Source organism: Gymnogyps californianus, unplaced genomic scaffold, assembly GCF_018139145.2.
Source record: "Gymnogyps californianus isolate 813 unplaced genomic scaffold, ASM1813914v2 HiC_scaffold_58, whole genome shotgun sequence".
Lineage (NCBI taxonomy): Eukaryota > Metazoa > Chordata > Aves > Accipitriformes > Cathartidae > Gymnogyps > Gymnogyps californianus.
The window spans coordinates 231,483-255,087 of NW_026114451.1; the positions used below are offsets into that span (position 1 = coordinate 231,483).

The 23,605-nt window shown below is 42.9% G+C and overlaps 1 protein-coding gene across 1 annotated transcript in view; it reads left to right on the plus strand.

The window, feature by feature from the left end:
- The window catches only part of LOC127028997 (microtubule-associated serine/threonine-protein kinase 4-like), a 119,910-nt gene that overhangs the window by 20,836 nt on the left and 75,469 nt on the right, over positions 1 to 23,605 (plus strand). The window contains 3 exon segments of the mRNA XM_050914677.1: positions 2,640 to 2,660; positions 3,404 to 3,482; positions 21,454 to 21,611. Of these exon segments, the coding sequence (XP_050770634.1) occupies positions 2,640 to 2,660; positions 3,404 to 3,482; positions 21,454 to 21,611 (258 nt within the window).

Here is a 23,605-nt window from a genome sequence, read left to right on the forward strand (position 1 = left end):
TATCACTTAACACCTTGTCAGCCTACCTCAAATAATATGTTCATTAACTCTAAGCCTGGGAGAGTAGGCAGAGTTTGACCCAAGAGTATATACACAAAAAATGAAATTGGAATGCTGTGGCTTTCTTTGTCATTGAACAGTGCGAGGCATGTAACTTGCATTTGCAGTGCGACAGCACTTGCCGCTATAGCTTTACTTCCTTTAGTTTGGGGAGTTCATTAAAGTTGCACACACAAGCTCTCAAAAGTAAATGCAAGGAAATGGCTTAACTCTTTCTAAAAGCTGCAAAGGGGAGAAAACTTTACTTGTGTATTCCTTTTATTCTTATCTGAATCAAATTCATCTGCAATAGTAGATCTTGTCAATCTTTCTAATAGCGTATGATGTCACTTTTTTTAATCAACACCTTAAAGTTGAGTATTTCTTCTGAATCTACTTCCTCTTGATAATATCTTTAAAAAAAGGAAAGATATCTCTCCGTAGATTACATTTGTTTGTGAACATATTTTTAGAAAGATTCATTAAATCCTGAAATAGCAATGTGCTGGTTTTGGCTGGGATAGAGTTAGTTGCCAGCTGGGGTTAAACCACGACAAGCTAATAATGGAAAAAGCAGATGTGAGAGACCGAGCATTATTTAGAAATATAGCAGGCAAGAAGTAGTTTTTCTTTCCCACCAGTAATCAACAGAAAGTTTAAATCATTATGTTTTTGCAAACCTTAAAATGCAGGAGGAAAAAATGAATTTGTCTATCAGGGATTCATTTAGATTTTGACTATTTTTAGAGCCCTGTAACGATGTTAATTTCAAAATGAAAAGTTTTAAATAAAATCTTTCTTTTAAAGGCGTGCTAACACAAGAAGTTTCTGTGATTTCAAAATATTTCACCACTTCAGTGGGATTCAAGAAACTTCTTCAGAGCAGTTCTCTATGGAAACTGATTTTTGTTCTATGTTTATAGCAAAAATGTTTGATAAAAAAGTTTAAAACAGTGCTAATATAAAATTTTCTTATCAATTTGGTATGTGTGTTCTGATTGTCTTCATATAACCTATGATAGGATGCATTTTGGTAGTAAAATGGCCTGTGTGTTAATGACAGCAGTTTTCAGACTTCTGACTTTACGCCTTTTCTGTTATGTTTTGTAAATTTAATGAAGGTACAAAGGAAGGGAAGGACAGTGTGTGTGTGATGTAGCAGGTTGAAGGAGCAGAGGTGAGGCATTATAGGCATATGGATAGTCCTTTTCCATCCACTCTCCCTCAGTCAGTGGGGATACCAAAAAACTGGGGAAGTGTAAGGGAGGGAAAAGCAAAGGAAGTGGTTTGGAGGCCTCCTGTGGGAAAGGAGGGCTTCCCAGGATAGCAGTTTCTCATCAGCTGCAGGCCACGCCACACAGCTGCGGTAGGAGGGGAAGCTGCAGCGAGAAGGCAGCCCCCCACTGCGCTGCCAGCTGGTGCGCTGGGCTGGAGGCAGCCTTCCCAATGGCCCCTCAGCAACGAGCAGGAGTGTCACCTTCCTCTGCCCACATCTGGTAGGGCGATCGATGCTGGGGAATAGCCTGCACTTCTTGTAGCGGCTGCTTAGGCCTCTTCTGCTGGTACATACGAGTCCAGCGTCTACGAGCCCATGGGTAGGTAACAGATCCTGCTTTCCAGAGCTGCTGGGAAGTGGGTAGGACTGCATTGTAGTGCAGGGACAAGTGGTGTATGAGAGTCCAGGGAAAAATGCTGTAGGGGCTTGCTACCCTTTTTCCCCTTCTTCCCTTATGGATGCCTCCTATTCTCCTGCCTTTGCTTCCCAGATACTTTCCGTGATATCCCATCCCTGTCTTCAATGGCTCTTCTGTGTGAGAATTGCTATGTGATGCAGGAACCCTGTTCAATATAAGTTATTCAGTAAGGAAGTATTTTCTGTCTCACAGCTGCAGAATATATGGTTCTCACCCATGTTTAAATACCTTCCAAGTTCTTGTTCTTCAACTGTGAACATATTTAGCTTGTGCAGCTGAGCCGAAATGAAGAGAAAACTCTTTTTGGAATCGTTCATTCATCTGGAGGTAGCTCATGCATACCTGGGGGAAGGGGAGGAGAATTAATGAATTAAAAACAAAATTATGGTGGAGGAAGAAGTTTTTTCCAGAGTTCAGTCTTTGATACAGTCAGCAGTCCCTCTACCACATGTTCTCTTTATATTTTAACACTAATTATGTACTGTAGTTTGCAATTGGCAACATTTCAGGTATGGTTCTTGACCTCTTTTCTCACACTCTATGTATTCAAAGTCCTAGAGACTTGGGTTGTAGCTTGTGGATGGATAAATGGCAGTAGGAAATAAGGCATTAGAATGGAGAGAAGCTAAGGGGTTTTTTTAGACAGCTTGAAGTGTAGGGAAGTTGCATCAAGAGGGTTTAAGGTTCCTGATTTGGCATGACTTTAGTTCTCCTTTATGGAATTATAGTTTTTTTGTGCAGATCAGACTTGAGAGATGATCTTTGTACTGGCTGTAAAACAGAGCTTCAATTCTATCTCCTCTCTCCCACTATCGTATTGTGTTAGTAAAAACTAGTCCTGTTTTGCTATTTATGTATTATTTTGCCTTTTTTTTTTTTAACATATTTGATACAATTGTACTCCAGTCATAGGCACCGAAATGACAGGTAAATGTTACCTTCTCAAAAATCCAAACACTGCTTCCATAGTTGTTTTTTGGTTTGTCACTTTGAATGTTCAAGTTCCATGTTGTCTGTGTGTAGCTCGCCTGAAGTGGTGAAGAACAGAAATTGGTTTTGGTTACGATTTTTTTTTTTTTTAATATTCTGAATGAGCATGATTTTTGCTGAAAAATTGTTTTTCCTGATCTACATATCTAACACTTAGCAAGTTTAAGTTTTTACCTAATCATTCTTTCCAGTTATTTGACTTTAGCCTGCTAGTTTGCTGGTATCCTGTACTGATGTCACTTATGAAAGCGTTACCCTTATATTTCAAGCAGACTATGGTGGTTATTCCGTGGTTCAGAGCATCGTGGTTTGCATTTGTTCACAAATTTTTAATTTGCTTCTCATTAATTTTCATCTGATGGACCTCAGAGTTGTGAAGACTCCCTGTGTTCCATTTCTATGCATATTAGTGAGAGACCAATTCTGTGGAGCTGTTCATTTACTTTCTGGTTGTTTCATCTCATAGATTTTAACTAGAAAACACTCTAAAAAAAATCTGTAAGCCTAAGTCATCCTTGCTGAATGCTTGTATATTGTGGTCCCCTGTGAAAGCTTACTCTCTATTAAAACCCCTGTTTGTATCGTGCTTTTGGAATCCAGTTTTACACAGTAATACTTAACAGATGTTTCTGTGTTAGGATACTGCAGTGTTCGTTTGACTAACCTCAATTTCACAACAGGGCTGATGGTCGCCGCTGGTCTTTGGCTTCTCTCCCTTCTTCTGGCTATGGTACAAATACACCCAGCTCAACTGTTTCTGTAAGTATCCACTTTGCTATACTGATAGATTTCTATTACATGCCATATCTTCTCAAATTTAGCTTACTGCTCTTAGGAGAAGGCAATGTAGGTTTTGTTACTGTTGATAGACTTTGAATTAATATGGGATACAAAACTGCTTTACTTCACTGAAATAGAAGAAAACTTTATGCAATGTGTGCTTTGCTTAGAGATATTTTCTGGCAGGGAAGTAGTGTTTAACTGCCCGCTTTTGATCTGCAGGGCAGTAGGAGGGGGAGACATACTGCCTTATTTTAACCATATGGTAGTTAGGTATCAAGTCTTAAGTGAGGCTGCCTTGACAATGAAAAGAAAGAGAAACCACTCTGACACAATTCATCCATCCCAGGCTAGACTGCTACCTTAATATGGGATGAATCACGCATTTGCCTGTCTTTTTCTTTGGCAATAGTGAGATGTTAGTGCATGATAATAGGCGAGTTATTTAGCCTTTTAGATGGCTATAATTAGAATAGAAGAATCCCTTGGGATACATAATAGGATAAATATAATAGTCTACACTGTTAATTTTTGCCTGTTAGAGCAATCTTTTTGGTGTGATCTCATATCAGCCCCCCCTGCCATGCCATGTACCATCTGACTTGTGACGTGCACCATGGCAGTGCATGAGATCCTGCTTCAATAATTAGGAGCTAGGCAGCGAGAGAAGTATGAATCTGTACTTTTGCACATCACACGCACCTCTATACTGGAGAGGAAGTACTGGGTCATGTTACAACCTGGAACTAAGCTATCTGTTGTGATAATCACACCTGAGAGACTGGGGAGATAGATGTGTGGAGGAAGCCTGCTTCGGAAATAGCAAGTAGTTGGCATTTTGACAGTTACATTACGTCTTCTGCAGTAAAGGGCTTGGTCCTTGTGGGTCCAACTATGACTCTTCAAAAATTGTTTTTTGCCTTTAGGGTTGCATCATTAATGAAAGTACTGTTTTATGAATGATGCATATTATTGGACACCTGGTATCTGATTTTTTTTAAATGTTTCTTTTACAATTTAAGTAAGCTTTCTCTTTCGTTGGGTGTGTTCTGTTTCTCCTGTGAAGTAGTTGAGTTCCACATCCTGTACACTGATAAAACTTGACCATTTTATGTTATGATCAACTCTATTTTATTTTTGTCTGCAAAGGCTTCTGGAAAGTCAAGTCAATTCTTTTTCTTGCTGACTTCAAACCAGATTGGGGGATTTCATGTATCTTAAGAACTGTTCCTCAGTAACACTGATTTTTGACCTCCTGCTTTCCTTCCTATGTAGATCTTGCTTTTGTCAAGCAAATTGCTTGATTTCACATTAATTCCCTAACCACTTTCCATAGTGCATGTTTGTACACCTCTTGTTGGAACTAGATCAAATATGCTGTGCTCTTCACTTAAAATATATTGATGTAAAGGAGGTTATGTCAGATAATAAGTAATTGCCATAGGAACCCCATCATTGTTATAAGAAACAGGCTTATGCTAGAAAGGAAATTAAAAGCTGTGTCAGAAACATATCAAAACACAGTTTTAATTTTCAATCCATAGTCATATGCTTTTTCTTCAACATCTGCAACTTTAAAATGGTAATTCTAGTTCATTTACTTCTTTCCAACTTAAGTTTACTAACTACTGTATGCATGCTGGAATGTGGAGCAGCTTTACATCATTTTTGCATTTCTTATTGAAAAATATAGCACTGTCATTTATGGACAAGGATATCTTAACTTCTGTAATAGATTGTTGTTGAATTCTCCCTTGATATTTCCTGAATAGACCACATATTATAAATATTAAAATAGATGTCTTCCCTAGCATTGAACAAACAGTTTCTGACTTGTGGAAAGAAACCTGTTTTTCCAATAAATAAGTTTGAATTTTGTTGAAAAAACCAGCAGTAGAGAATTCATGCCATATATTTCTTATCTTTTTTTTTTCTTTTTTTCCCTCCCAAGAATCCTCTACTGCTGATGAACCCTGCAAAAGCACTGGGACAACCTCTGAATTTTAAATCTAGTCACTATTTGCTTCTTAGTAAAGATGCTTTTCATTTTCTTTTTTTACCCACTGGACGATATATGTGACTCAGAAAATGAAAACTGGAAGTGTGCCCATCTAATTGGTTTCATGTACTTTTTCAGAATCTGAAACAGCTAGTACTGTGCAACCTCCTCCTCCATATTTTTACAAATTCTTAAAGGCAATGAGAGACCACTTCACACACAATAGCCTAAGTGTACATACAGAACGCTCCCTTTTCAGTGCCGGATAAAGAAGATTCACATTAATCCAGAGATGTATCAACTGGAGACCAGAAACAGTTTTTACACATCACAATAGAGCACAACTTTGATCTTTATAAGCAACTGAAATTCAAAGCAGGGGCAGAAGGGTCTGTAGTAATCATGGTTATGCTCAGGTGAGTGCAGCACACCATTTCCTGTTAGCCTGTTTTTTCTTAACTTTTTTTTATATTGGAAGTGAAGAGATTGATGGAATTATCAATTTAATGGAAGTTCGTGGGTTTAGAAGTGGTGCAAGTACCACATATACCAGTTCTCACAACAAAGTTGAAATTAAATGAAAATATCTCCTGCTAAGATTATTAGATTGAAAAGAAACTCTGTGTTGTATTCTAGCAAAGTTGAATCAGATCTTGCCAGTTAAGAGATGCAGTTGAGATGATTTTGAATATTCTAGGAGAGCAAGCCTATCAAAAAGATAAAGCGAGAGAATACTCAGTTGCGTATTTTTGCCAGTAGCTTATATTCTTGGAAGCTTATTTGGATGGGGAAATAGGGTAAAGAGATAAGGAAAGAGACTTTGGGGTTACATTAGCTGGTATTGCTGGCAAATTTGTCTGGCTACGATGCACTGTGGCTGTGTATATTAAAAATATGTTAAATCTTATGTAAATTTTGAAGCAGCTATTCTAGAATGCCAGGAGAGCTAATTTTTTTTTAAAGAGTTCTGCTATGAGAATTTGGATTTGTACAGAGATAAAAATTCAGACCTCCAAGAAAACACACTCTGTGCCTGTGATGGTCCCTGATACAACCGAGAGTCCTTAGCAAAAGGAAAATTTTCGCTTTAATCTTGTTGGATCTAGACTCTGTGACACTTTATATGAGAAAAAGCACGATGTAGGTTATTGTCCTCCTGATCTTCCCAGAATCCCCTGAAGCCGAAGAGATAGAGATGGATTTTATAGAAATAGCCATATGTGATGGTCTGTATTGGGAAATTTCATTGTGCTAGAATATCTTTTAACTTACTGAGTGTGGTTGTAGGAAATATGCCATGAGGTTAACTGCAACTACCTGCCATAGTGTGAGATAAGAAAGAACTTATGCTGTGTGCTCAATTATGCATGGTAACATGCTAAGGCTGAAATTCATAAATGAGTTACTGTGACTTGACAAGTTACTACCCATCAGGTGAACTGGAGTAAATTCTTGGTGTGCATGCTTCTTAGCCTGCAGCAAAGCAAGGTAATGCGATCTTGTTAACTTTAACTTGTTCTGATGTGATGCAGCCTTCCCACATACACCAGTCCTGTGCGAGTTAACCTTTCCCAGCAGTGGGTTTTCTTCTTCTTAATGAGACTAGTGTAATAAGTAATCTTTTCTTGAGTTCTTAGGAATTAGGATATATTCAGCTTTTACCACACAAATTGCCAGGAAATTATAAAGACTGTCTAGTATCTGTGCTTACCAGCCTAGATATTACCTGCTGACCTTAGCAATGTAGGGCAATGTCTGTACAGTATGAAAGTTTATTGATTTCCCTCACCTGGAATGATATAGCAAAGCTGCTCTTATTGTGTTGGCCTCCAATACAAGAGCAGCCAGGCAGGGGCCTTGGTGTCCTATATGAGAAGACAGATAAGAACAATAATTTGCACATGAAGACTGACATATAGAAGAATCTCATTTTGTTGAAAAAGCCAGCTGGAGACTGAAGAGCTCCAGAAAGAAGTACAAGTTTTTGGACTTCTTCCCCTCCACAGGTAAAATAAAGGGAATGTCTGCATAATACCAAGCGGCTTCATGCAGTCATAAAAGGATATCTGTGAACAAGTGTCCTGGTTTCAGCTGGGATAGAGTTAATTTTCTTCCTAGTAGCTGGTATAGTGCAGTGTTTTGGATTTAGTATGAGAATAATGTTGATAACACACTGATGTTTTTAATTGTTGCTAAGTAGTGTTTATCCTAAGTCAAGGATTTTTCAGCAAGCAGGTGTACAAGAAGTTGGGAGGGGACACAGCCAGGACAGCTGACCCAAAGTGGCCAAAGGGATATTCCATACCATATCACGTCATGCCCAGTATAATAAACTGGGGGGAGTTGGCTGGGAGGGGCAGATCGCTGCTCGGGAACTAACTGGGCATCGGTCAGCGAGTGGTGAGCAATTGCATTGTGCATCACTTGTTTTATATGTTCTAATTCTTTTAGTATTATTATTGTCATTTTATTATTATTATTATCATTATTTTCCTTCTTTTCTGTCCTATTAAACTGTCTTTATCTCAACTCATGAGGTTTTTTTTGTTTGTTTGTTTGTTTTTGATGAGGTTTGGTTGTTTGTTTTGGGTTTTTTTTTTTTTCTGATTCTCTCCCCCATCCCACTGGGTGGGGGGGAGTGAGCAAGCGGCTGCGTGGTGTTTAGTTGCTGGCTGGGGTTAAACCACGACAGTCCTTTTTGGCGCCCAACGTGGGGCACGACAGGTTGAGATAACGACAAATCTGACTGGAATGTGTTAGAACAAATTTGTTATAAGCATTCATTATATTAGTTCAATAGTTGCTGGTCACAATGTTGATGTATTTGCTCTCAAAGTTGGTGCGCTTGTTCTTAAAGGTGTGTTATGTAATACCTTACTTGCAGTATATGCTCCCTGTTGTGCTGTTTATCACCCGTGGGAACTGGGCCAGAGTTATCATGTTGTTCTACTTTGTAACACTGGCTTATGATACGATAGAATTGCCGGTCATGAAACTAATCTGGTATTTGTACTCAGCATTGCCGTCACCTCCGTACTTCGGGAGCCGACTATCAGAAACTATTAATAATTATACCTTGTACCTTTTCTCATCGGAGAGCCAATCCACGGGGGAGACACCTTTCTTCAGCTTCCCCTTCTCCTCCAGGCAAATTACAGTAGCTCTAGAGAATTTTGAATATCCTTGGGATGTTCAAACCAGCATGTTCCTATTGCTATGTCTCCTGAATGTGTTCCAGGTCTTGTTTAAGGTTAAACAACTATTTAAGAATACCTTTCGGAAATCTGCCCCGAGGCTTAATAGCCATGGGTGGCATGGCATGTGGGAGAATATGGGCAGGTATCTAGAGAACTTCTCACCTCCAATGGTTTGGAACTTCACTCCCGAACAACTACAGGACCCTGATAAAGTGGTAGAATATTTGAAAGGAAAATGCTGTGGCTATTCCAAAGAGGCACAACTTATTGCACTGTGCTGGGCCTTGGCCAGTATCTACCAAACACTGCTCGATACTGTGCAGCACCCTCAGGGGGAAGGGAGGGAAAACAGACCGACAGATACTGCGGCTACTCCAACCCCTGCAACAGACACTGCGGCTGAACCAGAGAACCAACCTGTGCCAGTATCAGTTGCCCCTATACAGAAGAAGAAATATACCAAAAAATCAGTTCGCTTAGCGAAGGATGAAGGTGAACCAGGGTCATCATGAGAACAGGAGGAAGAGGCAGAACCAGAGGTAATCACCCGATCCCTGTCCCTGAGTGAGCTGCAGGATATGCAAAAAGATTTCAGCCATCATCCAGGTGAGCACATTATCACCTGGCTGCTCCGATGCTGGGACAATGGGGCTAGTAACCTGGAATTAGAGGGTAGGGAAGCCAAGCAGTTGGGATCCCTTTCTAGGGAAGGGGGCATTGACAAGGCAATTGGAAAAGGGACACAAGCCCTCAGCCTCTGGAGGCGACTCCTGTCAAGTGTGAAGGAAAGGTATCCCTTCAAGGAAGATGTTATATGTCAACCAGGCAAGTGGACCACCATGGAAAGAGGTATTCAGTACCTGAGGGAATTAGCCGTGCTAGAGATGATTTATTATGACCCGGACAGTTTACAATTACCCAAAGATCCAGATGAAGTTCAATGCACACGACCCATGTGGCGGAAGTTTGTACAGAGCACGCCACCGTTGTATGCCAACGCATTGGCAGTACTAACCTGGAAAGACAAAGAGGCGCACCAACAGTGGATGAAATGGGTCACCAACTCCAGCAATATGAAGAAAATCTCCCTTCATCCCTACGAGCCTGAGTCTCGGCTGTGGAAAAACTGTCTGAAAAGTCCGAAAAACTGATCGAACTGATCAAAAATTCCTACTCCCCACCTGTACAGACCAATATCTCAGCTATTAGGAGTGAGCATTCCTCTGCTCAAGAGAGAGAATATAGGAGGTATACACCACGGGGTACCCTGTGGTTTTCCCTGCGTGACCACAGAGAGGACATGAGGAAGTGGGATGGAAAACCTACCTCGACCCTAGATGCATGGGTACATGAGTTGTGAGGAAAAACAACCGCAAAAGGGGATTCTTCCAGGAAAGATGCCGCTCCGGTTTCCAGACAAAGTAGAAGGGCTTCTGACCCTCTTGAAGGGACTTCTAAGTCATTTTTACAAGAAGCAAGTAACAAATACTCTGAACAGGATTAGAGGGGCCCTGCCTCCAGCCAGGTGGAGGAAAGGGACAACCAGGTTTATTGGACTGTGTGGATTTGATGGCCTGGCACATCACACCCACAGGAGGACAAGGCTCTAGTGGACACCGGTGCACAGTGTACTCTAATGCCATCAAGCTATAAAGGGGCAGAACCCATCTGTATTTCTGGGGTGACAGCGGGATCTCAACAGCTAACTGTATTGGAGGCTGAAGTGAGCCTAACTGGGAATGAGTGGCAGAAACACCCCATTGTGACTGGCCCAGAGGCCCCATGCATCCTTGGCATAGATTATCTCAGGAGAGGGTATTTCAAGGACCCAAAGGGGTATCGGTGGGCTTTTGGTATAGCTGCCTTGGAGACGGAGGAAACTGAACAGTTGTCCACCTTGCCCGGTCTCTCGGAGGACCCTTCGGTTGTGGGGTTGCTGAGGGTCAAAGAACAACAGGTGCCAATGGCTACCACAAGGGTGCACCGGCGGCAATATCGCACCAACCGAGACTCCCTGATTCCCATCCATCTGCTGATTCGTCGACTGGAGAGCCAAGGGGTGATCAGCAGGACTCGCTCACCCTTTAACAGCCCCATTTGGCCAGTGCAAAAGTCTAATGGAGAATGGAGACTAACAGTAGACTATCATCGTGGCCTGAATGAAGTCACACCACCGCTGAGTGCTGCCGTGCCAGACATGCTAGAACTTCAATATGAACTGGAGTCAAAGGCAGCCAAGTGGTACGCCACAATTGATATCGCTAATGCATTTTTCTCAATCCCTTTGGCAGCAGAGTGCCGGCCACAGTTTGCTTTCACTTGGAGGGGCGTCCAGTACACCTGGAATCGACTGCCCCAGGGGTGGAAACACAGCCCCACCATTTGCCATGGACTAATCCAGAATGCACTGGAACAGGGTGAAGCTCCAGAACACCTGCAGTACATTGATGACATCATTGTATGGGGCAACACAGCAGAAGAAATTTTTGAGAAAGGGGAGAAAATAATCCAAATCCTTCTGAAAGCTGGTTTTGCCATAAAACAGAGTAAGGTGAAGGGACCCGCACAGGAGATTCAGTTTTTAGGAATAAAATGGCAAGATGGACGTCATCAGATCCCAATGGATGTGATCAACAAAATAGCAGCTATGTCTCCACCAACTAGTAAACAGGAAACGCAAGCTTTCTTAGGTGTTGTGGGTTTTTGGAGAATGCATATTCCAAATTACAGTCTGATTGTAAGCCCTCTCTATCAAGTGACCTGGAAGAAGAACGATTTCAAATGGGGCCCTGAGCAACAACAAGCCTTTGAACAGATTAAACGGGAGATAGTTCATGCAGTAGCCCTTGGGCCAGTCCGGGCAGGACCAGATGTTAAAAATGTGCTCTACACCGCAGCCGGGGAGAATGGCCCTACCTGGAGTCTCTGGCAGAAAGCACCTGGGGAGACCCGAGGTCGACCTCTAGGGTTTTGGAGTCGGGGATATCGAGGATCTGAGGCCCGCTATACTCCAACTGAAAAGGAGATATTAGCAGCATATGAAGGAGTTCGAGCTGCTTCAGAAGTGGTTGGTACTGAAACACAGCTCCTATTAGCACCCCGACTGCCGGTGCTGGGCTGGATGTTCAAAGGGAAGGTCCCCTCTACACATCATGCAACTGATGCTACATGGAGTAAGTGGGTTGCACTGATCACACAATGAATTCGAATAGGAAGCCCCAGTCACCCAGGAATTCTGGAAGTGATCACAGACTGGCCAGAAGGCAAAGATGTTGGAATATCGCCAGAGGAGGAGGTAACACGTGCTGAAGAGGCCCCACTGTATAATAAACTGCCAGAAAATGAGAGGCAATATGCCCTGTTCACTGATGGGTCCTGTCGCATTGTAGGAAAGCATCGGAGGTGGAAGGCGGCTGTATGGAGTCCTATATGACAAGTTGCAGACACTGCTGAAGGAGAAGGTGAATCGAGTCAGTTTGCAGAGGTGAAAGCCATCCAGCTGGCTTTAGACATTGCTGAACGAGAAAAATGGCCAGTGCTCTATCTCTATACTGACTCATGGATGGTGGCAAATGCTCTGTGGGGGTGGTTGCAGCAATGGAACAGAGTAACTGGCAACACAGAGGTAAACCCATCTGGGCTGCCCCATTGTGGCAAGATATTGCTGCCTGGCTAGAGAACCTGGTTGTGAAAGTATGTCATGTAGATGCCCATGTACCTAAGAGCCGGGCCACTGAAGAACGTCAAAACAATCAACAGGTAGACAAGGCTGCTAGGATTGAAGTAGCTCAGGTGGATCTGGATTGGCAGCATAAGGGTGAATTATTCATGGCTCGGTGGGCCCATGACACCTCAGGCCATCAGGGAAGAGATGCAACATATAGATGGGCTCATGATCGAGGGGTGGACTTGACCATGGACACTATTGCACAGGTCATCCATGAATGTGAAACATGCGCTGCAATCAAGCAAGCCAAGCAGTTAAAGCCTCTTTGGTATGGAGGACGATGGCTGAAACATAAATATGGAGAGGCCTGGCAGATTGACTATATCACACTCCCACAAACCTGCCAAGGCAAGTGCCATGTGCTTACAATGGTGGAAGCAACCACCGGATGGCTGGAAACATATCCCGTGCCCCATGCCTCTGCCCAGAACACTCTCCTGGGCCTTGAGAAGCAAGTCTTATGGCGACACGGTACCCCAGAAAGAATTGAGTCAGACAATGGGACTCATTTCCAGAACAACCTCATAGACGCCTGGGCCAAAGAGCATGGCATTGAGTGGGTGTATCACATCCCCTCTCATGCACCAGCCTCTGGGAAAATCAAGCGATACAATGGATTGTTAAAGACTACATTGAGAGCAATGGGTGGTGGGACCTTCAAACATTGGGATACACATCTAGCAAAGGCCACCTGGTTAGTCAACACTAGAGGATCTGCCAATCGAGCTGGCCCTGCCCAATCAGAACTTTTACCTACTGTAGAAGGGGATAAAGTCCCTGTAGTGCACATGAACAATATGCTAGGAAAAACAGTCTGGGTTACTCCTGCCTCAGGCAAAGGCAAACCCATTCATGGGATTGCTTTTGCTCAAGGACCTGGGTGCACTTGGTGGGTGATGCGGAAGGATGGGGAAGTCTGATGTGTGCCTCAAGGGGATTTGATTTTAGGTGAGAACAGCCAATAGATTAAATTGTATGATGTTAATTGCTATATAACCCTGCCACTGTATGTCATCATTATTATAATTGTTATATGCTATATTAATGGTATTACAGGAAGAATTACTTAGATTAATGAAGAATGAACTTTGACAAAACTGAGTGAAGTGCAGTAGTGATGGAACCAGGACTGACTGCAGCATGCAACAGTCCAACACTACACACCATCCTCCTGCTGCGCCCAATGTCATCTGCCCGCCGAACCTCACTGAAGTCCGATCCTGCTTTGCCAACTGAGCGGACTTTGCACCATCCCTCCTGCCCAGACAGACTGTTATGACAAATGGAGCCCAAAGTCATGGACTGAATGAACTCAACGAACATTTTAAAGGGACATTTAAATGGACATTGTAAAGGCCTATAGATTAAGGGAATGATATCTGTGTGTATATGTATCAAAAGACAGGAAAAGTGGTGGTGATTAATTGAAAATGCATTGGAAAGTGTTGGACCTGGACATGACATAGATGGTATAGAATAAGGCGTGGATACTGTCCTGGTTTCGGCTGGGATAGAGTTAATTTTCTTTCTAGTAGCTGGTATAGTGCTGTGTTTTGGATTTAGTATGAGAATAATGTTTGTTTTAGTTGTTAAAAACATGCTGGTTTTAGTTGTTGCTAAGTAGTGGTTATCCTAAGTCAAGGATTTTTCAGCCAGCAAGAAGGCTGGAGGGGCACAAGAAGCTGGGAGGGGACACAGCCAGGACAGCTGACCCAAACTGTCCAAAGGGATATTCCATACCATATCACGTCATGCCCAGTATATAAGCTGGGGGAATAATATATTATTATTATTATCATCATTATTTTCCTTCTTTTCTGTCCTATTAAACTGTTTTCATCTCAACTCATGAGGTGGGTTTTTTTGTTTGTTTGTTTTTGGTGGGGTGGGTTTTTTTCTGATTCTCTCCCCCATCCCACTGGGTGGGGGGAGTGAGCGAGCAGCTGTGTGGTGCTTAGTTGCCAGCTGGGGTTAAGCCACGACAACGAGCTATCTTGGAAACTAGTTTTGGTACCAGAAACAGTAGAGCATTTCTCTGTCTACACGCATCAGTCCAGATTAGCAAGGCTGGCTGTTAATGCATTGAACTATGTATACGTTCTTCACAAGGACATGAAATCTAGGCTCAGGGAAGTAGTTTCAGAGTTCTACCTCCAAACATTTAGTGTGGCTCCAGTAGCTAGCCACACTTGATAAAAGATGGTAAAATATGATAGTATGATCTTCTGCACTGCTTTATGTAGTACAGTTTTACATGCAGTTTTGCAAGGCTAGTTATTGTGGTAGCACTTCCAGTTTCATAACTGTCTGTGTCTTCCATTTTGAAACTAAGTGAATGGTTTCAGTGTAATAACTTTCATTTTTGTCAGCCATAGAACCTATCTTGATAAACGTATTAAGTTCTTTCACTTCATTTTAAATATACGATATTTTCATGAGAAAATATCGTATGAATTTTTTCAGCAAGAATTTATATCATATTTAATTTTTTTAGAAAGCATTGATAATGTCTTAAATTTGGATAATGAAATACCTTCAGTATATAGAATTGCAATTTGTGTTGTGGCAATAAGTTGTACTCTACAGTTATACTGTCGTGGTTTAACCCCAGTCAGCAACTAAGCACCACGCAGCCGTTTCCCCCTCCCCCTCCCAGTGGGGTGAGGAGGAGGAAAGCAAAGGAAAAAAAAAAAAGTAAAACTCATGGGTTGAGATAAAGACAGTTTAATAACTAAAGTAAAATATAATACTAACAATAGTAATAATGAAATATAATAATAATAGTAATGAAAAGGAATACGACAAAAAAAAAAAGGAAGGGGGGGGGGAAGGAAAAAAACCAGTGATGCACAATGCAATTGCTCACCACCTGCTGCCCGATGCCCAGTTAGTTCCCGAGCCACGATCCGTGCCTCCCGGCCAACTCCCCCCTGTTTATATACTGGGCATGACATTCCATGGTATGGAATACCCCTTTGGCTAGTTCAGGTCAGCTGTCCTGGCTATGCTCCCTCCCAGCTTCTTGCACACCTGCTTGCTGGCAGAGCATGGGAAACTGAAAAATCCTTAACTTAAGATAAGTGCTACTTAGCAACAACTAAAACATCAGAGTGTTATCAACATCATTCTCACACTAAATCCAAAACACAGCACTGTACCAGCTCCTAAAAAGAAAATTAACTCTGTCCCAGCCGAAACCAGGACAATATCCACCCCTTATTCTATACCATTTATGTTATGCCCAGATCCCACACTTTCCAATACATTTCCAATTAATCACCATCACCTTTCCTGTCTTTTAATATATACATATAGATATCATTCCCGCGGTCTATGGGCCATCTCTATCAAATGTCTGTTGAGTTCATTCAGTCCATGACTTTGGGCTCCATTTGTTATAACAGTCTGTCTGGGCAGGAGGGATGATGCAAAGTCTGCTCAGTCAGCAGAACAGGATTGGGCTTCGGTGTGATGTGGCGGGCAGGTGACATGGAGCACAGCAGGAGGATGGTGTGTAGTGTTGGATTGTTGCATGCTGAAGTCAGTCCTGGTTCCATCACTACTGCACTTCACTCAGTTTTATCAAAGTTCATTCTTCATTAATCTAAGTAATTCTTACTGTAATACCATTAATATAGCACATAACAATTATAATAATGATGACATACAGTGGCAAAATTATATAGCAATTAACATCATACAATTTAATCTATTGGCTGTTCTCACCTAAAATCAAATCCCCTTGAGGCACACATCAGACTTCCCCATCCTTCCGCATCACCCACCAAGTGCACCCAGGCCCTTGAGCAAAAGCAATCCCACGAATGGGTTTGCCTTTGCCTGAGGCAGGAATAACCCAGACTGTTTTTCCTAGCATATTTTTTATGTGCACTACAGGGACTTTATCCCCTTCTACAGTACATAAAAGTTCTGATTGGGCAGGGCCAGCTCGATTGGCAGATCCTCTAGTGTTGACTAACCAGGTGGCCTTTGCTAGATGTGTATCCCAATGTTTGAAGGTCCCACCACCCATTGCTCTCAATGTAGTCTTTAACAATCCATTGTATCGCTCGATTTTCCCAGAGGCTGGTGCATGAGAGGGGATGTGATACACCCACTCAATGCCATGCTCTTTGGCCCAGGTGTCTATGAGGTTGTTCCGGAAATGAGTCCCGTTGTCTGACTCAATTCTTTCTGGGGTGCCATGTCGCCATAAGATTTGCTTTTCAAGGCCCAGGAGAGTGTTCTGGGCAGAGGCATGGGGCATGGGATATGTTTCCAGCCAGCCGGTGGTTGCTTCCACCATTGTAAGCACATGGCGCTTGCCTTGGCAGGTTTGTGGGAGTGTGATATAGTCAATCTGCCAGGCCTCCCCATATTTATATTTCAGCCATCGTCCTCCATACCAAAGAGGCTTTAACTGCTTGGCTTGCTTAATTGCAGCGCATGTTTCACATTCATGGATGACCTGTGCAATAGTGTCCATGGTCAGGTCCACCCCTCGATCACGAGCCCATCTATATGTTGCATCTCTTCCCTGATGGCCTGAGGTGTCGTGGGCCCACCGAGCCATAAATAATTCACCCTTATGCTGCCAATCCAGATCCACCTGAGCCACTTCAATCCTAGCAGCCTTGTCTACCTGTTGATTGTTTTGATGTTCTTCAGTGGCCCGACTCTTGGGTACGTGGGCATCTACATGACGTACTTTCACAACCAGGTTCTCTAGCCAGGCAGCAATATCTTGCCATAATGGGGCAGCCCAGATGGGTTTACCTCTGCGTTGCCAGTTACTCTGCTTCCATTGCTACAACCACCCCCACAGAGCATTTGCCACCATCCATGAGTCAGTATAGAGATAGAGCACTGGCCATTTTCCTCGTTCAGCAATGTCTAAAGCCAGCTGGATGGCTTTCACCTCTGCAAACTGACTCGATTCACCTTCTCCTTCAGCAGTGTCTGCAACTTGTCATATAGGACTCCATACAGCAGCCTTCCACCTCCGATGCTTTCCTACAATGCGACAGGACCCATCAGTGAACAGGGCATATTGCCTCTCATTTTCTGGCAGTTTATTATACAGTGGGGCCTCTTCAGCACCCATCACCTCCTCCTCTGGCGATATTCCAACATCTTTGCCTTCTGGCCAGTCCATGATCACTTCCAGAATTCCTGGGCGACTGGGGTTTCCTATTCGACTTCGTTGTGTGATCAGTGCAACCCACTTATTCCACGTAGCATCAGTTCCATGTTGTGTAGAGGGGACCCTCCCTTTGAACATCCAGCCTAGCACTGGCAGTCGGGGTGCTAATAGGAGCTGTGTTTCAGTACCAACCACTTCTGAAGCAGCTTGAGCTCCTTCATATGCTGCTAATATCTCCTTTTCAGTTGGAGTATAGCGGGCCTCAGATCCTCGATATCCCCGACTCCAAAACCCTAGAGGTCGACCTCGGGTCTCCCCAGGTGCTTTCTGCCAGAGACTCCAGGTAGGGCCATTCTCCCCGGCTGCGGTGTAGAGCACATTTTTAACATCTGGTCCTGCCCAGACTGGCCCAAGGGCTACTGCATGAACTATCTCCCATTTAATCTGTTCAAAGGCTTGTTGTTGCTCAGGGCCCCATTTAAAATCGTTCTTCTTCCAGGTCACTTGATAGAGAAGGCTTACAATCAGACTATAATTTGGAATATGCATTCTCCAAAAACCTACAACACCTAAGAAAGCTTGTGTTTCCTGTTTACTAGTTGGTGGAGACATAGCTGCTATTTTGTTGATCACATCCATTGGGATCTGATGACGTCCATCTTGCCATTTTATTCCTAAAAACTGGATCTCCTGTGCGGGTCCCTTCACCTTACTCTGTTTTATGGCAAAACCAGCTTTCAGAAGGATTTGGATTATTTTCTCCCCTTTCTCAAAAATTTCTTCTGCTGTGTTGCCCCATACAATGATGTCATCAATGTATTGCAGGTGTTCTGGAGCTCCACCTTTTTCCAGTGCATTCTGGATTAGTCCATGGCAAATGGTGGGGCTGTGTTTCCACCCCTGGGGCAGTCGATTCCAGGTGTACTGGACGCCCCTCCAAGTGAAAGCAAACTGTGGCCGGCACTCTGCTGCCAAAGGGATTGAGAAAAATGCATTAGCGATATCAATTGTGGCATACCACTTGGCTGCCTTTGACTCCAGTTCATATTGAAGTTCTAGCATGTCTGGCACAGCAGCACTCAGCGGTGGTGTGACTTCATTCAGGCCACGATGATAGTCTACTGTTAGTCTCCATTCTCCATTAGACTTTCGCACTGGCCATATGGGGCTGTTAAAGGGTGAGTGAGTCCTGCTGATCACTCCTTGGCTCTCCACTCGACGAATCAGCATATGGATGGGAATCAGGGAGTCTCGGTTGGTGCAATATTGCCGCTGGAGCACCCTTGTGGTAGCCATTGGCACCTGTTGCTCTTCAACCCTCAGCAACAGAAGGGTCCTCAGAGAGACCAGGTAAGGTGGACAACTGTTCAATTCCCTCTGTCTCCAAGGCAGCTATACCAAAGGCCCACCGATACCCCTTTGGGTCCTTGAAATACCCTCTCCTAAGATAATCTATGCCAAGGATGCATGGGGCCTCTGGGCCAGTCACAATGGGGTGTTTTTGCCACTCATTCCCAGTTAGGCTCACTTCAGCCTCCAATACAGTTAGCTGTTCCAGATCCCCCTGTCACCCCAGAAATACAGATGGGTTCTGCCCCTTTATAGCTTGATGGCATTAGAGTACACTGTGCACCGGTGTCCACTAGAGCTTTATACTCCTGTAGGTCTGATGTGCCAGGCCTTCGAATTCACACAGTCTGATAAAACCTGGTTGTCCCTCTCCTCCGCCTGGCTGGAGGCAGGGCCCCTCTAGCCCTGGTCATAGGATTCTCCACTCACTTGTTGTAAAAAAGGATTAGAATTCCTTTTCATAGAATCAGGAGTAAGATCAGCCCTTCCACTCTGTCGGCCACTCCGCTCACAGTGCTCACTGGAGCCTGAAGCAACCATTTTCCTGATAATGTGCTCGCCTGGATGACGGTTGAAGTCTTTTCGCATATCTCGCAGCTCACTCGGGGATAGGGATCAGGTGATTACCTCTGGTTCTGCCTCTTCCTCCTGTTCTCGTGATGACCCTGGTTCACCTTCATCCTTTGCTAAGCGAACTGATTTTTTTGTATATTTCTTCTTCTGTATAGGGGCGATTGATATTGGCACCGGTTGATTCTCTAGTTCAGCTGCATCATCCATCACCAAGGTTTGAGTAGCCACAGTGCCTGTCGCCAGAGTTTGAGTAGCTGCAGTGCCTGTCACCAGGGTTGGAGTAGCTGCAGTTGTGGGAGCTGATCTCTGGGTGGTATTTTTAAATAGTTGTTTAACCCTAAACAAGATCTGAATCACATTCAGGAACAGGCTGATTCCTAGCAATAGGACCATACTAAGTTCAACATCCCAAGGATATTCAAAATTTACAAACTCCTTCAATGCTATTGCAATTAACCTGGCAGAGAAAAGGAAGATGTGGGAAGATGTCTCCCCAATAGGTTGGCTCCCCGAGGAGAAAAGGTAGAAAGTGCAATTATTAATATTCTCTATCAGATAGCACCCGAAGTACGGAGATCTCTCCTCCACAGATTGGTTCCCAGAGGAGAAAAGGTAAAAGGTACAATTATTAATAGTCTCCCATAGGCAGCTCCCGAAGTACAGAGGTGACAACAATGCCGAGTACAAACACCCGATTAGTTTCATGACCTGCACTTCTATCATATCATAAGCCAGTGATACAAACAACAACAACGTGATAACTGTAGCCTGGTTCCCACAGATGATAAACAGCACAACAGGGAGCATATACTGCAAGTAGGGCATTACATAATGCAACTTCAAGAACCACAACACCAACTTTGAGAGCAAAAGAACCCACATTGTAACCAGTAACTATCAAACCAATACAATGAATACTTATAACAAGTTTGTTTTAACACACTCTGATCAGATCCGTCGTTATCTCAACCCTTCGAGCCCCACGTTGGGCGCCAAAAAGGGCTGTCGTGGTTTAACCCCAGTCAGCAACTAAGCACCACGCAGCTGCTTCCCCCTCCCCCTCCCAGTGGGGTGAGGAGGAGGAAAGCAAAGGAAAAAAAAAGTAAGACTTGTGGGTTGAGATAAGAACAGCTTAATAACTAAAGTAAAATATAATACTAACAATAATAATAATGAAATATAATAATAATGTAATGAAAAGGAATATGACAAAAAAAAGGAAGGGGGGGGGAAGGAAAAAAAACCAGTGATGCACAATGCAATTGCTCACCACCCGCTGACCAATGCCCAGTTAGTTCCCGAGCCGCGATCCGTGCCTCCTGGCCAGCTCCCCCCTGTTTATATACTGGGCATGATGTTCCATGGTATGGAATATCCCTTTGGCTAGTTCAGGTCAGCTGCCCCGGCTCTGCTCCCTCCCAGCTTCTTGCACACCTGCTTGCTGGCAGAGCATGGGAAACTGAAAAGTCCTTGGCTTAAGATAAGCGCTACTTCGCAACAACTAAAACATCAGAGTGTTATCAACATCATTCTCACACTAAATCCACAACACAGCACTGTACCAGCTACTAAGAAGAAAGTTAACTCTGTCCCAGCCGAAACCAGGATAACTTACTCTGTCCTACTCAAATAAGTAATTTTCAGCAGATCCTTTTTTAACTATTTCTTAAGTATTGGTCTGTATGACTGACATTAGATGTCATCTTTACCTTAGAGGAAATTTGAACTTTTGAAATGCAACATCTCCTCCTTCTGGGACTGAAGTAGTTTTTATACTTACTCTATATTTAGCTCATTAAGTTGAGACTAATTTTTTATTTTCTTCTTTAAATTGGTAGTCAAGCGGGGGAAATAGTAACTATAATTTTTAAATTAAAAGGTTTTATTCACGAGCACTGAATATGGTCTTGAAAATGTGTTTTCACTCTGATAGAAACTTGTGTTCTGCTCTGCTCTTGTAGTCATCCTGCTCATCCCAAGAGAAGCTACACCAGTTACCATACCAGCCGACACCTGATGAACTACATTTTTTATCTAAACATTTCTGTACTACTGAGAGCATTGCCACTGATAACAGATGCAGGACCACTGCAATGCGCCCTCGGTCCCGAAGCCTCAGGTGAATTTGTCTGTCTGGAAATAAGGATTGAGTCTAAATTTATATACTCTGGAGCATCATGGTTTTGTACGTTGGGAACATACTCTATTTTCAAAATTGCTGAAGTATAATAAAAGAAGTAAGAATCTGAGGATGAATTATTAATAGTCCTTTTAAATTCTTACTCCTGGTTTTTATCATAGCTTACTTCAGTGGTTAACATTGTAAGATAGGGCTTAATGGAGGCAAGTAACCCACGTGAACTGTCTTGATGAGCTAGTCATTATTGATCTGACACTAGCTCTGGTTCTCTTCCAGAGTTCAAACTGTTCACAGAATATAATCTTTATTTGCAGAACTAATTTGAAATGTATTTATATTCTAGGAGTGTCTGGAAAGAAATGTGATGATGAACAAATGGGGGGGGGGTAAGCATTCATTTATTTTCTTTAACCAAGATGAACTTCAGTTTCTTGTTTCCCAAAGAATAGGCCTCTGCAGTTCCTTTGCAGTGGCCATTTGTGTAAGATGTGTTTTATCCAAGATCAGTTCTAAACTGTCAGAATAGGTTAGGTTTGGAAAATGCAGATTAATATTTATGGATAAGTTTTCAGGAACTGGAAGGGAAAAAAAAAAGGAAGTATTATATTTCTAGTTGTATTGATCCTTTCAAAATTTTAAAAATAGTTTCACAAGTATACAGCTCTTGAGGATTTAGTTTTTAAGTGCAATCTATTTTAAATAAAATAATCAAAAAGCAGAGTTAAAATCTGTGTAGACTATTATGATAAATGAAGTTGCTATGTACATGAAACTGCACAATAATTAATAATTACTGCACTATAATTACACTGGAGCACACTGGAAGTCTTACGGAGATGAGCCTGTAGTAAACACCGACCACAAGGTTACCTTTGTTGGCTCGGTCTCTAATTCTTACCCATAAGCTTTCAACCTGCTCGTGACTGTTCTTCAGAGGCAGCTCTTCACAATCTATCCATTTCTTGATGTAGAGGGCAACCCCTCTGCCCCTCCTTCCTCACCTGTCCCTTCTGAACAGCCTGTAGCCATCGATAGCAGCGCTCCAGTCATGGGATTCGTCCCACCAAGTTTCAGTAATGGCAACTAGGTCATAGCTTTCTAGCAGCACGGTGGCTTCCAACTCCTCCTGTTTGTTGCCCATGCTGCATGCATTGGTGTAGAGGCACTTCAGCTGGGCTGTCAGCCGTGTCACCTTCTTAGAGGAACACACCTTAATTCCTTTGAGGTATTTCACTGGTGTTTCCCTGTTGGCTCCTATTACCTCAGGAGCCCCTGGCTCATTTTTTAAAAGGGTAGAAACGAGGACTCTGGGAATTACTGACCTGTCAGCCTCACTGTCCAGGTTTAACCCCAGCTGGCAATTAAACACCACACAGCTGCTCACTGACTCCCCCCACCCAGTGGGATGGGGGAGAGAATCGGGGGTGAGGGGGGGAGTAAAACTTGTGGGTTGAGATAAAGACAGTTTAATAGGACAGAAAAGGAAGGGAAAATAATGATAATAATAATAATAATATGACAATAATAATACTAAAAGAATAAGAATATACAAAACAAGTGATGCACAATGCAATTGCTCACCACTCGCTGACCGATGCCCAGTCAGTTCTCGAGCAGCGTTGTCCCCGGCCAATTCCCCCCAGTTTATATACTGGGCATGATGTCATATGGTATTGTCGTGGTTTAACCCCAGCCAGCAACTAAGCACCATACAGCTGCTTCCCCCTCCCAGTGGGATGGGGAGGAGGAAAAAAAAGGTGAAACTCGTGGGCTGAGATAAGAACAGTTTAATAACTAAAGTAAAATAAAATATACTACTACCTAATAATAATAATAATATAATAATAATAATTGTAATGAAAAGGAATATAACAAAAAAAAGAGAAATAACACCCAAGAAAAGACAAGTGATGCACAATGCAGTTGCTCACCACCTGCTGACTGATGCCCGAGCAGCAATCCCCCCCTCCTGG